At 40.7% G+C, this 15,954-nt stretch overlaps 1 protein-coding gene across 2 annotated transcripts in view; it reads right to left on the bottom strand.

Annotated features, from left to right (window-relative positions):
- The window catches only part of ATG2B (autophagy related 2B), a 49,458-nt gene that overhangs the window by 23,264 nt on the left and 10,240 nt on the right, over positions 1–15,954 (bottom strand). The window contains exons 9-24 of one of the 2 annotated variants that reach the window (XM_075193615.1): positions 15,413–15,595; positions 14,068–14,222; positions 12,497–12,599; positions 11,408–11,669; positions 9,876–10,026; positions 9,100–9,192; positions 8,557–8,745; positions 7,759–8,032; positions 7,554–7,665; positions 6,548–6,743; positions 6,187–6,329; positions 3,483–3,640; positions 2,572–2,744; positions 1,934–2,084; positions 1,457–1,659; positions 1,073–1,153 (exon numbers count right to left, since the gene is read on the bottom strand). In XM_075193615.1, the coding sequence (XP_075049716.1) occupies positions 1,073–1,153; positions 1,457–1,659; positions 1,934–2,084; positions 2,572–2,744; positions 3,483–3,640; positions 6,187–6,329; positions 6,548–6,743; positions 7,554–7,665; positions 7,759–8,032; positions 8,557–8,745; positions 9,100–9,192; positions 9,876–10,026; positions 11,408–11,669; positions 12,497–12,599; positions 14,068–14,222; positions 15,413–15,595 (2,627 nt within the window). The remainder of the gene's footprint in view (positions 1–1,072; positions 1,154–1,456; positions 1,660–1,933; positions 2,085–2,571; positions 2,745–3,482; positions 3,641–6,186; positions 6,330–6,547; positions 6,744–7,553; positions 7,666–7,758; positions 8,033–8,556; positions 8,746–9,099; positions 9,193–9,875; positions 10,027–11,407; positions 11,670–12,496; positions 12,600–14,067; positions 14,223–15,412; positions 15,596–15,954) is intronic. The other variant, XM_075193616.1, reaches the window with a different exon arrangement.

Below are 15,954 nucleotides of genomic sequence, written 5' to 3'. Positions count from 1 at the left end.
TATATATATATATTTCTTGAAGGAGAAGTGACAGTTGGGAGTGGTTGGTGGTTGCCGGGGGTGACAGTGGGGAGTGGTTGGTGGTTGCCGGGGGTGACAGTGGGGAGTGGTTGGTGGTTGCCGGGGTGACAGTGGGGAGTGGTTGGTGGTTGCCGGGGGTGACAGAGTGAGAGGAGTGTGATACTCAGGACCGCTGAGAGAGATCCCTGTGTCTGGATAGACATCTGGATAGATGTTGCGATGAAAATGAAGGATGAGGTGATGGAGAAGAATGATGAGGTGGTGACATGTGGACAAAACCACGTTAAAAAAGGGCGCTTACGTCGGGAAGTAACGCTCTTCCCCTGAGGAGGCCTGGGCTAGCCCCAAATGCATGACAAGAACCTTTTTAACACCTTAAGTAGCTTGATTTGACTAGAATGCATGAGTATCATGCACGGGTTAACATATATATATATATATATATATATATATATATATATATATATATATATATATATATATATATATATATATATACACACACACACGTATACATATACACACACACATACATAAAAAAAGTTCTATAGGAGATATATACAAATGTATACACACATACTACATACAGATATATTACCCACAGTGCCCCTGGCATTCCTTTCCTACTTAAATAGAATTACATTGCTTAGCAATGTTCCTCACAGTGACTGCTGGAAGAGACACTTGGTAATGTGTAATTTTCCCCAATATACTTATTTCTGATATTCTGATGAACAGATTTATGTATCTGTGAATGCTACTAGGTTTTTTTTGTATAAGTATTTTATAGTATCAGTAAAATAAATTTGCCTTTTCAAAGGGAAGGTATCATTTAAATGTTATATTCTACATTGTTTAACATTGAACAGAACTGAACCTGGCTACTTATTTCATTGCAGAAGTGATTTTAGCTTGGAGATCTCCCTAAAGAAACAGTTGTGTATAGAAAGCACCTGGTGGAATACAACGCGTGTCGCTTTCATAACAATGATACAACCTGTTCAATGACAACACAACAGCTGCACACAATAGGTAAGAAAGAGAGCTGGACCTGATCGTGCCAGGTGTGTTCGGACTGGAGTACGCGGTGCTGAAGTGTCGCCCCTCGCAGACCCACCGCCACCAGGAACTCCTGGAAGACAGAGAGTAACGCTCACCCTACAGAACACCAGGAAAGCTGTACACCTGTAGCGGACGCTCATGCTGAAACAAGACTCACAAACCATAACACACACGTGCCAGCATGAGGGCATCATTGCGAGGAACAGATTAGCGTTAGCATTTGCCCAGGAACACTTTGTGGTGAGAAATTAGGGTGACAATACAAATATAAATGGGTTTTCCTTTTAAAGGTAACCAAACCTCCTCCATTCTCAATATTAGCACCCCCTGGGGAGATTCTGTAAGGAATGATGGATAGTAAAATTAAAGCCACCTTTGTGTTATTTTCAGATTTATCGGTCTGGATTTTCACCGCCACGGTCAGCATGCTGAGGCTGTCCACGCCCACGCCGTTGCCATTCACGCGGTTACAAGTTCCGTCTTCCTCAGAGGAATAAATTGTCGGCTCTAACCAGTGTGGTCGCGGCATGCTGGGGAGTCTGAGGTCGGCGGGGAGAACAACGCCGTCCAAAACACCTGTGCATTAAATAATCTATGTTAAAAAAAAATATAAAGGTCATTGACTAAAGGGGATATTCACTCTCTGAACTTAGTCCTGCCCTAGAGTAGCGTACAAACCCCAATGGTCAATGCAGAGGCAATAGAAAAATGAAAGATATCTCCCTCTGCTGGTCACTTGAGGTAATGCAGTATTTTTCGCTAATAAGTCACAAATATTTCTTGGCTAGGGGGAAATCTAGACACCAAAAATTCCCAACTGAAGACATCTATGAAGGACGGAAGGGTGTACCTTGATGGTAGAGACTCAGACTGCTTGCATGAAGACATAAGTAGTGTTTGTCTTCAAATCCTTCGTATTTTGTCACAGTAAATAGAGATCCACTGTTAAATTCCAACCAGAACTCTCCGTGTTTGCCTTCCATCAACGTCCCTTCAGTCTGCTGCAAACAAACACAAGTCCTCAGATTTTAAGTTATGATCAAACTATTTTATTATTAAATCACTATAATATTACATAGATTTTTATTAAATCACTAGAATACTACATAAGGATTGAACTATGTAATTAATAAGACAAATATATATTTATAAATGTGTCAATGTTGCTATTGCTGTTCATAAAAACGTGTACTTATTTTTCGCTGTCTCCTACAGAGAGGCCATGTGTAAACCTCTCAACTCAGAACCACTGCAGTGCTTTGGTCTCTCCACCATCTTCCCAAAATAACAGTGGTTCTGGTTCTCAGAAGCAAAGCAAATACGGACATAGAGGAGGTGGGAGGCATCGGCGAGACCAGAGCACTGTCCAGCCTGATTCAATCATAGAGTCAAGAGATATTTGCGGGAGTTGCAGGTAAAAAAAAGAAAAAATAAAGTAGGTGATGTTATGTCAAGTACGTTTCCTTATAAAGAGGGGGCTGATATTACCTTGACGTCTGTAAACAGAGAGACCAGGCCCTGGTTAATGTTCACCAGGACAGACAGGAAGCTCTGGGACTGTTTGCTCTGACACTCCAGTCTTTTCTTTCTGCGACAATGATAGTTTGAATCCAGGATGTAATCGTACTGCAGGGTCTCCTCTTCTGAGCCACTGTCATCTTCTGCAAAGAGACACAACACACAAAGATGCCAAACAGACTCATTTATAGCTACAGTTACATCACCAATCAAAAGAGTCAAATAATACGACACGAAAATCCATTTAACTCCTACAACTGACAATCGGATAACGTGCAATTATTATTTTTCTGCTCCCGTACTGTAGAGATAAGGCACTTACTAAAGCTGTCTGTAACACATATGATTGCTTGGAGAAGAATGCAAATTACCTTTACTAAGTGAATGTGACGAGACTAGACTCCTATACTTTTAATGGGAGCTGATTAAACCTGTATGTTGCATTCCAGGCACAATCTGAGCAATGGTATAAGAAACGTCACACACAAAGCCTGTAATATAGACAGTCTAATATATTACTTTTATGAATCCAGAGAGTATGAGGACCAAGTTGGACATTATTTTAGGAGAAAATGTTTACTTGATTGAAAGGGGCGTTAAGAAAGGGGCAGGAGGCTGGACTTCAACTGTGATGTTTACACTTTTGAACAACGCTCCTTATGATTTTGTTCCATTTGGGCTGTAGCATAGGGGAGTGGACAAGGAGAACCAATGAAAGAGATAGAAGCTCCACCAAGGAGTTCAGCTTATTCAAAACGTGACAGAAACAGTGTGAAATAAAGTTTTATGAATTCAATCCTTTCCATAGTAATGTATAAGTGAGGACAGTAAAACGTTTCAGTGCACACATTATCTATAGACGTTACTGATATAAGCCTCACCATAATGAAGGGCGGATTTAAACACGCTGTTTGCGTCTTTACTGAAGGTGTTAATCAGCTGGCTGGCGACGGAGAGGCCAATTCCACAGGATAAGTTTTCAAACGTTTCCACCGGAGAGGGGGCGGTGGGTTCCCAGAGCAGCAAATCGTTACTTATTCTAAAAACAAAAGAAAATATTCAGCGGAGAATGGCTGCATATATTAATGTCAGAAGATCCGCTATCCCCTGCTCTCTCTTCTGGAAGAATCAAACACTGAACTTAGTACAGAACACCAGCAATATAAACGGATGGCATGTATTTATTTATAACATGTGATTTGCATCTGTTAAAGCTTTGGGCTTAGTTTACGAACAATGTGCAAAAGGATGAACATGCAGCAACCCCAAGAGAAGCAAAATCCACCAAACCAAAATATAGGAGGGAAATATGGAGGGGGGGTTAAACATCATCACCACCATTTATTTATATAGCGCCACTGATTCTGCAGCGCTGTACAGAGACCTCATTCACATCAGTCCCTGCCCCATTGGAGCTTACAGTCTAAATCCCCTAACATACACACACACAGACCGAGAGAGAGACTAAGGGCAGTTTAATAGCAGCCAATTAACCTACTAGTATGTTTTTGGAGTGTGGGAGGAAACCGGAGCACCTGGAGGAAACCCACGCAAACACGGGAAGAACATACAAACTCCACACAGATAAGGCCATGGTCGGGAATTGAGCTCATGACCCCAGTGCTGTGAGGCAGAAGTGCTAACTACTGAGCCACCGTGCTGCCCTACACATAAACTCATATCTTCCAATGAACACCCCTCGAAAATCTAAACAAAACACCAACATTCTTTTGATAAGGAAGTTTGGCAGTTAGCATTACTGGCAGTAACATCACTAACTGCACACTATATAATGAACTATGGCGCAAACCACATTGATTGTTGTCAAAGACCAATCACATGCTAAGTTACACAGACAACATGGAATGATCAGGCTGTTACACGCTCTCTCAAACCCTACCCATACACAGTCTTTCCACATTCTCTTACACCATGGTGTAAAGGCAAGTTTGCCTTTACAAGCCATCGCCGCTTTAAATTTCCGACGATTTGCAGAAATCGTAGGTTCATGCATTTACCCCCATGTCTCCTCACTTTCCCCCCACTCACTATCTTACTGTACCTACACTGTCTCACAGCCTGTCTCATTGTTCCTCCTACACCTGTCTTTCCATATTATCCATAGAAACCCCCGCGCGGATAGAGGTGCCAGAAAGATAGAATCGGACACTTGATAGTTGATATTGATATCAGCAAGTGAGGCAATCTTTCCGGCACTTCACAGCCGCGACTGCAATCATGCACGTGCCACAGGATTTTACCCACTCGTCGGCTGTCATTCTAACGGCGGGTGAATTCACACACCGATGCGGCATTAGACCGAGAGGATCACAGAAGGATCAGGACATCCGGAGCTCGCTCCTTCCTCCAGGGTAAGTGCACTGCCCCTTCTTCCATCTTTGATCACTATCTCTGGATCTTCCGCTACGAGCTTCTGCACCTAGAACCTTCATTCCAGTTTACAGATTTCATTTCATACGGCAGATACCGATAGGACTGTTATATCAGCCTCTGATTTCTGCGTATTTATATCCATCGTCTGCACCTATGTATTTTTAGTGGATGATGTACCATATCTACTGCATCTCTCTGTATGTATCCACAAATAGTTACCAGTCCGGTTCACCGACAGTTTTTCTGACAAGGCAGAAACTTCAATATACATTCGTTTGCTGCCTGTCTACATGTGACTGCGTCTAATGGATTTGCATACATAGTTACATTTTTTGTCCTCATTTAGCCGTTTGGCTCATTTGCGGATTTATATTCCCTAACTGCCGATTGATGGCAACAGTTTATATCTTGTCTGACCATCGGAAGTATTACATTTGAGTATATCTCAATATTCGCTTAATTAAGCCTATAGACTGCATTTACCACTTACCCCCTGTGGAACTCAGACCGCGTGGTTTCATGTGTTGACTTTACAATTAAGCCGGCTGGCTTACAACTATAAGTAATCCGATTTGTGCACAGACCTACGGCTTTCAACACTGTATATTGACTATTTGTTTCCTGCTGGATGCAGTGTTTCAGACTCATTTTGATATTAAGTTCACCTTATTGAATAAATACCAGTACGCCGGCTGGCCTACCTGCTCACATATCATTGCCTTTTAAGTTATTTGGCTTTGTACAATCCCCATCTCCCATTTCCATCTCCTCTATCCGCGCCGGAGTTTCTATGTATTGTTATCTCTAAGGGGTTGGGACCACACCCCTACACACCATCCCCTTGGCTGCCCACACACTTATTGGGAAGCACAGAAATTCAAACTTTGGTTTACTTATTTTTCCGTATTATCCCACTACCTGCTTCCTCGCTCTACCTACACTCTCACAACCTGTTCCCACACTCTCTAATTACCTACCCTTTAGTCTTCCGTCCCATGGCTTGCTCCCTGGCTCTTCTCATATGCACTCACAAACCACAATTCTTTTCACAATCCCCTGACCTATACACCTTTATATAAGTATCACCACCAGCCATTAATCAAAACTGTTGTTTTTTTTTTAATAGCTTCCCAGCCCTGCCTGCAACTAAACACATGAACAGACAGATACAAGACATTATCCTTCACTCACCTATTATACAATTTTTCATAGAAAACTTTGTTAGGTAGCATGACGTAAACACTGGGCAGTGACAGCTCTAATACGTAATGGGAATTGCTGATGGCTTTTTCCTGGAATTCGGTCATTTCTATGGCATCTCCGGGCATCACCATCTGCAAATGAAGATCAATCAAACCATTCATTAAGCAGTCCACAAATTAGCATTAGGCAACTTATGGCTCTGCACCTGTTATTAAACTACAATTCCCAGAATGCTCTGCTATGTGGGAGGAGTAAGACAATAACATTGATGGCAGGAAGCGTAATATGTTAACAGGTTAGTGTCCAAACCATATTACTTTGTAGTTGATGCCAGACTTCTTTCACCCACCTCTTCATTCTCAAACATGACTCTTCGAGAGGAGAACGGGGAAGGTTCAGGACGCCTGAAGTCGCAGACATCTTTCAGGGAGTGAGAGGTTCCTTCTTCATCATCCTGAAATCGGCCGTCGACCTCGTCATCCTCCTCGGCAGAAACTCGCTCGAGAATGGAGTGCACAGCGATGGGATTGATTTTCAACACAATCCTTGAGACACAAAACAGAACACATTCATTGAAAGGGATATTGTACGAACCTACTGCGGATTGTAAAAATTTGTTCCATTTAAATTTGCTAAAATCTTATTGCTAAATAAAACATAAGTACTCCCATGTATGATAGATGGTTATTCAGAATCTAATAAACATTAACGACAAAACGAGTATTTTACCATTATTAGATTACAAAAATATACAGTTCATGTGGCATTTTTTAAATTATTGCATCACCTCAGCCTCATCTACCCCTATAGGGTGCAGAAAATGACAAAAAGGGGCAAAGAGGATGGTTGGATGATAAAAGGGAAGTGAGACAGTGAGTGCTGGTAAAGTTCGTGAGTTTGCTATGAAATGAAGAAGGCAGAAAAAAGGATGGAAATTAGGAGTATTTTTACAGGAAGACAAACATTTTTTTTATAGAGAAGGACAAATAAAAATTAGAAATGTGCGGTAAAGGGTCAGATTGAGGTCAAAATGAAAAAGGACAATTATGGTAGAGAAGAAAAGTCACATTTCCCAAGTAGTATGGAATTGATACATTGATATGGAAGACTCTTGTTGCTCCATCTAGAACTGTGCATTGTCCATGTGAAATGCTTTTACCCTGCAACTGAATACATTTGTCTACACACCCTTTCTTTACTGGTTGCTTCTGAAGTTTTACCTATTTAAGGAAGAACATCTGCTTTACTCAGCATGGAGTCTGAATTCTTCAGAGACTTGGATAATAATATATATGTAACCCAACAAAAAATAATAATAATAATAATAATAATAATAATGGCAGTAAGATTGACACCTTGGCCAGTCAAAATTGTCTGAAGTAGTCATGTCTCCGTCCACTTCATTGCTTTTCTTCACTACCCTGAGGAACTGGATCTCTGGTCCATCGTTCTCCTCCTGGAAGGCCCCTGGAGAAGACAGAAGACACAGAACAGAACTCTTCTCAGTTATCCAGACTGATTTGGCGTAGCGAGCAGGATATTCTACTAGAGAAAACATACCGGTTAGCTCTTTAAATGTAAGCTCCAGTTTTAACTGCTCTGGGGAAGCACCGCCAAGGATCTCGGTCTTGAATGCGACATCTGTGAACTTTAAATGCAAGACTTCTTTCTGGAGGGATTTCTTGAACCAGGGACCTCGCTCCTGGTCTGATCGCAGGTCGGGAATTGGGAAGCGTACAGCGAGATGGAGTGAGGGCGCCGAAACCAGCACAGAAGTCCGGGTGTTTGCTGGAGACCGAGAGTCATCTAGGAGAACCTCTGGAAAATCTTTGTGCTAGGAAATGGCCAAAAGAAATATAACAGGCTGAGGCTCATTGTATTGGCCAACAGATAGTTGTAAACTTTGGAATAGATACAGCTAGTAAGCATTTATACACTGAGTGATAACAAAACTATAATATATGTAAAAGGAAACATTCACTTGTTGCAGATTAATGTCACGAATCAGCGGTGTGCTTTAGCCCTAAGACTTGAAGGGTTACTAACGTATTAAGAGATTCCTTAATTATAAATATAAACTATCACTCAAAATTAACATGTGAACATGTATGTGACCGTGATATTATCGTCGATGACCCACAATCCTAGTTTGCAATCACCCTTACGCATTTCTTTTCAGATCTAGTTATGAGGTTTTTAAAACCTTTCCAATGTTACTAATTCCACTTTAAATACTGTACAACACTCGATTGTATCCCTTCTACAGCTGATGCAATTGAGTATCCAGACACATTTTATTTCTTCAGTATGTTACACAGCATTGTATATGGACATGAATGCTTTAAAAATGCTACTTACCAAACTGATGTGCTTGTTGTAGGAGGTGAAGAGGTGAGAAGCCATCATCTCCACTGTGCCCAGCTTCTGCGCCTGCAGCAAGGAGTTCAGTCTGTCCACGATGGTGATGTCCAGCTCGCAGGAAGCGGACGTCACTTGGATTTGCAGCTCTGACCTCTGGGGGGCAGAACTCAGCCGCCCAGAACTGCCCTGTAGAGGAAATACAATTATTCTAACCAGGAATACACATTGGATTATATTCAAGATATCACACTGTACATTGGGATCGCGGAGAGTGACAAAAGACTGGGGCTTAAAGGAAAACTTACATAAAATAAGGATGTAGAATTGTTCTGCTGCCTTATAGAGGAAATCAAGCACTTACTACTGCTGTTATTACATATTTACTTGTCTGCTAACTCTGGCTGGTTTCCATAAACTTTAGTAGGTATCCAACTTTTTAAAATCAAAGCTGCTACTTTTAATCTCTGGAACACAAGGGGTAGCGTGGCTAGCATTTAGCATGACTTGTGTTTAGCATCTTGTTTGCCTCCGATTCCTCACCTGCGCCCCTCTGTTTTCCGAATGTTTATAGTGCAAGTGGACGCATGGTAACGATCGACTGTCCGGATCTTTATTCATATCAAATTTCAGCAACTAAAATAAAAGTAAAATATTATTGGCTTAAAAACAAATTGGATGGATGAACTCCCTCTAGTTGTGATAGTGTTTGTAGACAGTCGTAACTGGTTGTTTTTCTACATATAAGGAGTTAATAATTCCAGTAAGCTCGATGAATCGTTTCTCGAATACTTATAATTACAGGAACCAACTAAAGAAAATATATGTCTTCATTCTACAGGAGTTAGCGACTCCTGTGTGTTTAAACTCGGACCCCCAATTCAGCTGTTTTGAGACCACTGTGGCTCCAGACATCTTTACGGGGAATAACCAGTGAGATGTGCTTTCCCACGGATGCTCAAAAGAACAAAAGGATATAATCAGTATATATAACCACTTTCTTTCATGGAGCATCCCCTGGCCTCAGTGTGCTCCCTAATTATCGACAGTGATTCTACTGGAAGAATGAACATACTGCACATAAAACCTTAGTTCCTCGACCAGTTTATCCACTACAATTATTATCATACATACATCTTCAAGATTTCCCTAGTCAGATATTCTACTTAACTAGTGACAACATAGGAAACTGCCAGGACTAGGACAATGAGTGATATGTTCTGCTGGAGACCAGATTCTTACCATAGTGGTGAAGATAACACACATCGGTCAGGTCCAATCGTTAACCTTAGCCAACCTGCTGGAGAAGAGGTCCTTACCTCTGTGTACTGAGGAGGAATAGACCGTGAATCACTGGCGAAAAGGCACTCTAGGAGCTCTGTCTGTCCGATACATACATCCGTACTGAAACTCCGCAAGCCGGACCTCTGGCGCTGTTCGTGAGAGATTTTTATTTCTGTTCCTATGAATCTATCAAGAAAAAGGAGATCAGAATATTTTATTTAGAAAAATAATAAGATTCAGGATTTTTGTATAATTCAGGATTGACTGAATAAACTTAAAATCCGAGTGGGTCCAATCCGAAAAAGCATTTTGTAAGTTTCACAAATACAGATATGGGAACCAGGAAATTATAGACCTATGAGTCTGGCAAATTCTTTGAAGAGTTTCTTGGGAATGATATTGTGAAATATATGGTAATAAATGATTTGATATGGTTTCATAAGGGTCCAGCCATGTCTAATAAATACAATTAGTTTTTATGAGAGATGAGATTTAAACTGGATGTTGGTAGCACAATTGATACGAAATATTTGGAATTTGCAAAATAGTTTTATACTGTCTCACATAACAATCTAGGACATAAGAGTACGAGGTCTAGAAGAAAAGTATGTACATATGTAGAGAACTGGCTGAAGGCTAGAAGACTTTAAGAATAAAAACTATTTATGCTGGGTAGAAGTAATTAGTGGTGTACTACAGGGATCGGTATTGGGCTCTGTTCCCTATAATACTTTTATAAATGACCTTGTAGATGGCTTAGAATGTAAGGTGTCCATATTTCCTGATGACACTAGGCTATATAGAGTTATTGGCACAGAACAGGGTAGTAACTTGCTACAGAAAGTTTTTGACAAAATGGCAAACTGGACAACCATATGGCAGATGGAATTTAATGTAGATAAATGGATGGTTACGCATGTAGGCTGCGGTAATACCTGTGCTAGGTATACATGAAATGGATTACAAGTAGGGGAAACTGAGATTACGCAAGACAAGACAGAAAGCAGACTAGCAGTGCACAGTGTCAGGCAGCAGCTGCAAAAGCAAATAAGTACAGAGAGTGTAAAATTAGGTTTTAGGTGACCTAACTAATATATATATATATATCCAAGGTCAATACAGAGATTTGTCCAACAAGCTTTTCATACGGAGGACCACAGAAGGTGAATGAAAGATCATGAGCATAGGGAAAGATTCTTTACTGTAAGGGTAGAAAAGCTGTTTAATTCCTTACCAAGGTAGAGGGTGATGACAAATTCAGAAATGGAATTTAGAAATGATTTAGGTGCCTTTTTTACAAGCTATAATTACACGGGGAGAGACATTATGGGGTGATTTATCCAGGGAATTTATCCTGATGCTATTTTTAGGGTGAGGAAGGAATATAAACTAAACTTTCTGCATTTTTAGAGCAAGGGAACTTTCATAACAAATATCAAATTTGTCTTTTTAGATTAGATTACTGTAGGTTTTGTTGCTCTGTGACAATCATTTGAGCTTCATTAGGAGTGAGAATGAAACATCAACATGCAAACCACAAGTAAAACGTGATGAGGATTATTAATACCTAAGGTGATCATGTGTGCAGGCCTCCGCGAAAATCTTCCGTAAAGAGGTAAAGTCGTTCTGGGCAAAGGTCTGTGGATCCAGCAGGTCAATGCGGCTGAAGAAGCCAATCGACAGGGGTGTCAGAGGATTAGGGCTGGATGTGGTCTCCGTCGGTGGGAGGGGGTCGATGTGAAGAACGGAGATGGACAAGGAGCCCACGGCCAGTCTGAATACAAGCTCAGGTCTAGATTCATCCACACATACAGATCGGGCTGGTACAGCTGTAATGTAGACAGAATTCTAAGAATTATATCGTATATATAGTAGCATGTAATAAAACACCTCACTAATAGGCTTAGTCCAGGTGTTGTGGAACTACAAGTCACAGCTACTCTTACTAGTACGGTATGCTGGACAGTTACATTAAACATATTAAAAACAGGCTCATATAAACACATAGGACCTTATTCAAATCTGCATACAACTAGCGGATTAAAAAAAAAAAAAAAGTGGACGGAACTAGTAATTCCGCCCGTATTCAAATCTGAGCGGATCTCAAGATGCGTTTCGGTTTGAGTCTGGTTATAAGTACGCTCTGCCTTGACATTACTCTGCCTAAACATTACTTGCCGTATGTTAACAGACGGAACAGAGTGCAGGATACACACATGCATATTTGCAATGTAATATCACATCAGATTGCATACAAAAAAAAATATGTTACAAAATAAGCAAACAACTAATAATACTATAATCATTAACAACAATATGTGTTTAAATGTGTCAGGTTTTTTTGTCTGCTTTTTAACATTAAATACATAAAGCAGGATGTACTTACACTCCCCTTTCCTTTACTGTTTTCCACCCATTTGTTTCTTGTGCCTACGTATCATACCCATTTTCTCCATGGCTGTTTTTTAGTTTTATATTTCAGATTTAGTTTCTTTTCACATTTTTAACAAACTGTTAAAACCAGTTTAACTTGTTGACTTGTGTTGTTTCATTTTGAAACTAGAACTTAATTTATCATAGCTGGAAATAGGCATTGCTACGTCTAGTGCACTAACCCAGTAAACAAAAAACAAACAATTAAATATATGTGACTTACAGGTTCTTCTTAAGCAGCTTTGGTTGACGCTGGGTTTGAATGAAGCTCCTCGTACAACTGGCTCTTCCAGTCGTAGATGTTCGTGATAGTCGCCCCACGCGATCTGCAAAAAAGAAAAAGAAACAACACTGGTACGAGTCTGGAATCAAACATGGTTAAAGGCACTCAAGCAAAGAAAGCTTTTGTGGTTAAACTGTGAGTAATATAGAACAATGCACATACTATCATCATCACCATTTATTTATATAGCGCCACTAATTCCGCTGCGCTGTACAGAGAACTCACTCACATCAGTCCCTGCGCCATTGGGGCTTACAGTCTAAATTCCCTAACACACACACACACACACACACACACACACACACACAGACTAGGGTCAATTTGTCAGCAGCCAATTAACTTACCAGTATGTTTTTGGAGTGTGGAAGGAAACCAGAGCACCCGGAGGAACCCCACGCAAACACGGGGAGAACATACAAACTCCTCATAGATAAGGCCATGGTCGGGGAAGGCTTGATCATACCTGATTAGGCCTGACAGGAAGGCTTTTGGAGGAGGGGGTTCAGCAGACAGATATATAAACAGCAGCTATCTATTAATTGATAACCTCTAGTTCTGCAAAGTTACCAGCATCTTAACTACTGCAATGAAAATAATAACAATTTTACATGAATGCAATATTCTTTTCCATTACATCTGTATGCCAGAACCACCGAGAGAGAGATCACAAAGATTATTATTTAAGGAGGGACTATACTCTGCAAGCCAAATCCTAGATAGACAAGAGAACCCCATTATAATGCTTGGTATAGATAGTAAAACTGGACCAAGTTACCGCCCTGCAAAACTGTTCCATGGTGGCTTTTTGCCTAACACCTTGATACTGCTGTGGTGGAAAAATCCCTATTTCCCTTTGAAATCTTAATTATAATATTTGGAATATCGCAATTTTTATTTGAATTGTTGGCAAAACTGTGGGCAAAACTCTCTCCTCATCCTTTTGTCTAGGATATCATCCAACTCTGCCCTTAGAACAAGAGTACTTTATCTGGGGTCTTGATTTGGCTTTGGCATCACTGGATTTTAGCCATATTGTCCTGCTATTATAGAGAGCTGCTGCCTCGTTGATAATGGAGTAAAGGAGCAGGAGATGTTAATGATTACAACAGATAGAGTCAATAAGGACCCATATGACCGGCGCACTTGGATCTCAACATATGTGCGACATTAAATCTAGCGTATAGATGCGGCCAGGGCAAAGACGCAACATACATCTACTCCTAAACTTGCGCCCAGTTTCTGCAGGTAACATACGTTGACAATAAATGAACACAGCCTGATGAGAACAGTTCAGTAGGCAGAAAGAGGCAACAGAACGCAAACGTTCTTATATGTTATACGCTAAAGTCCAAGTTCACAGCGTATAACTCACGAGCCCTAATTAGCATGCGCGCAGTGCGTCAATTTTGCATCAAAATTCTTTACATTTTGTAGATGCACTTCCGTAATAACTACAAAACAGGCTCATGTCATCAAACAAATATTGTATTGGCAGAACAAGCTGGACATACCACAGCGCCTCCTTGTGGCGATCCAACAGGAGAATTAGTATATGTGCTACTTAGTGACAGGTCTAAATCCACGGTTGGTGGCTCTCCAAGAGGGGGGAGAGAAGAAAGGCTGTGGGACATGTCCATGTCTGCCATCGAGAAGAAGACTTCTTCATCTAGACCGGAAGAAAAACGGTTTTAAAATTCTGATACAACATAAGAAAAAAAAAAAACATAGCACAAAAACATAAAAAGTGATATATATATATATATATATATATATATAGTCCCAATGTTTCCTCGCTCGTATGATTCATTGGAGATAAACTGAGCACTAGCTTCGAAGAAAAGTTGCAATTAATGAAGGAATTAATAAAGTGTTTTTCCAGCCAGACCCACAAGGTTATATAATCATATGCTATATGTGTTATTATAATTTGAGAGCTGTAAACGACCTTTGCTGTATATAGTGTAATTAAAGCAGAGTTATTTTAGGACAACAAAATGCATGGTCCAGTCCGGGATTTAAGAGATTGTTTTTTGAGGGAATTTTTATAGCCAGTTAAGTTTTGTCTTCCATGTCAATCAATGTATCATCATCATCATCAACATTTATTTATATAGCGCCAGCAAATTCCGTAGCGCTTTACAATTGGGAACAAACATTAATAAGACAATACTGGGTAATACATACATACAGAGAGGCAAGAGAACACTTTATAAATACGTTGTATTCTGTGAGTGGCTTCTACCTCCAGTCTATAAGTACACACAGATAGAATGATGCAACAGGTAAGTACGTTAAGTGTTTCTTGTTTCAGGCAAAATAGCAGTTCGAAGCCAATTGTTTACACTGTACTATTATATATTATGTCAGTCGGTGGTCTGGACACCTGGTCACTGTCATGGCAGCATCCAACTGGTCTAGAGAATGGATTAGGGGGTAAAAAATAAAATAAAATAACAAAGGAAATGTAAGCCAGAATGTATCCCCTTATACAATATTCTACAGACACATTTTGGCTTTAGCTCTCCTTTAATGGTTTATGGCACCAGTGATGGCTAACCTGTGACACTCCAGGTGTTGTGAAACTACAAGTCCCAGCATGCTTTGCCAGAAAATAACTAGCTGATAGCTGGCAAAGCATGCTGGGGCTTGTAGTTCCACAACACCTGGAGTGTCACAGGTTAGCCATCACTGGTTTATGCCATCTACAAACCTACAGGACCACGGGAAAAGAAACGGGTCATTATTCAGAAGATCTATTTAGTAATGTCTCCGGATACAACGTGGTCATGGCAGGACACGGTGGGCAATGGTCAGCTGAAACCTTCACATGTACAAGTGCCGCGCTGTGGTCCTTACCGTGGCTAGAAGGGGTTTTTGCCGTATCGCTCTCATAGAAGCTGTGATCGGCCGACACCCCCCCAGACAAGTCCTCCTTTTTCAAATACCGTTTCAACTCCATCTGGAGCCGAAACTCATCCTCCTGTTGCATTGGGCGGCTCTTCCGGTCTTTCCTGGACATTCCTACCCGGCTGGAGGTTTCTGAAAGCGGCAAATGTCATTCGGGTTACATGGATATATTACATCACATATTTATAAAATATATGGTGCAGGTGGCATCTAATTATATAGGGTAAGCCAAATGTACCGACGCTGATATGTTACTACACACCATTTAGCATATGTGTTGGGGTTTTGATCAGTTTAATTTATTTGCCTATCCTAGATCATAATTTTAATGTGCGTCTGACAGACTCAGAGCATCATTTTGTTATTCTCTATCGCCTGCTCCAAGTTTTGAACCAGTAGGGGTGAGAACAACCTGTGGCCAACCAGAGCACTGGAATATCCAAAGCAGCATGGAGTATTTCAGGAAAACAGCGATCTGTTATGGAAGGAAG

This window comes from Mixophyes fleayi, chromosome 12, assembly GCF_038048845.1.
Source record: "Mixophyes fleayi isolate aMixFle1 chromosome 12, aMixFle1.hap1, whole genome shotgun sequence".
NCBI classification, from domain to species: domain Eukaryota; kingdom Metazoa; phylum Chordata; class Amphibia; order Anura; family Limnodynastidae; genus Mixophyes; species Mixophyes fleayi.
This window is presented reverse-complemented; position numbering and strand designations above follow the sequence as displayed.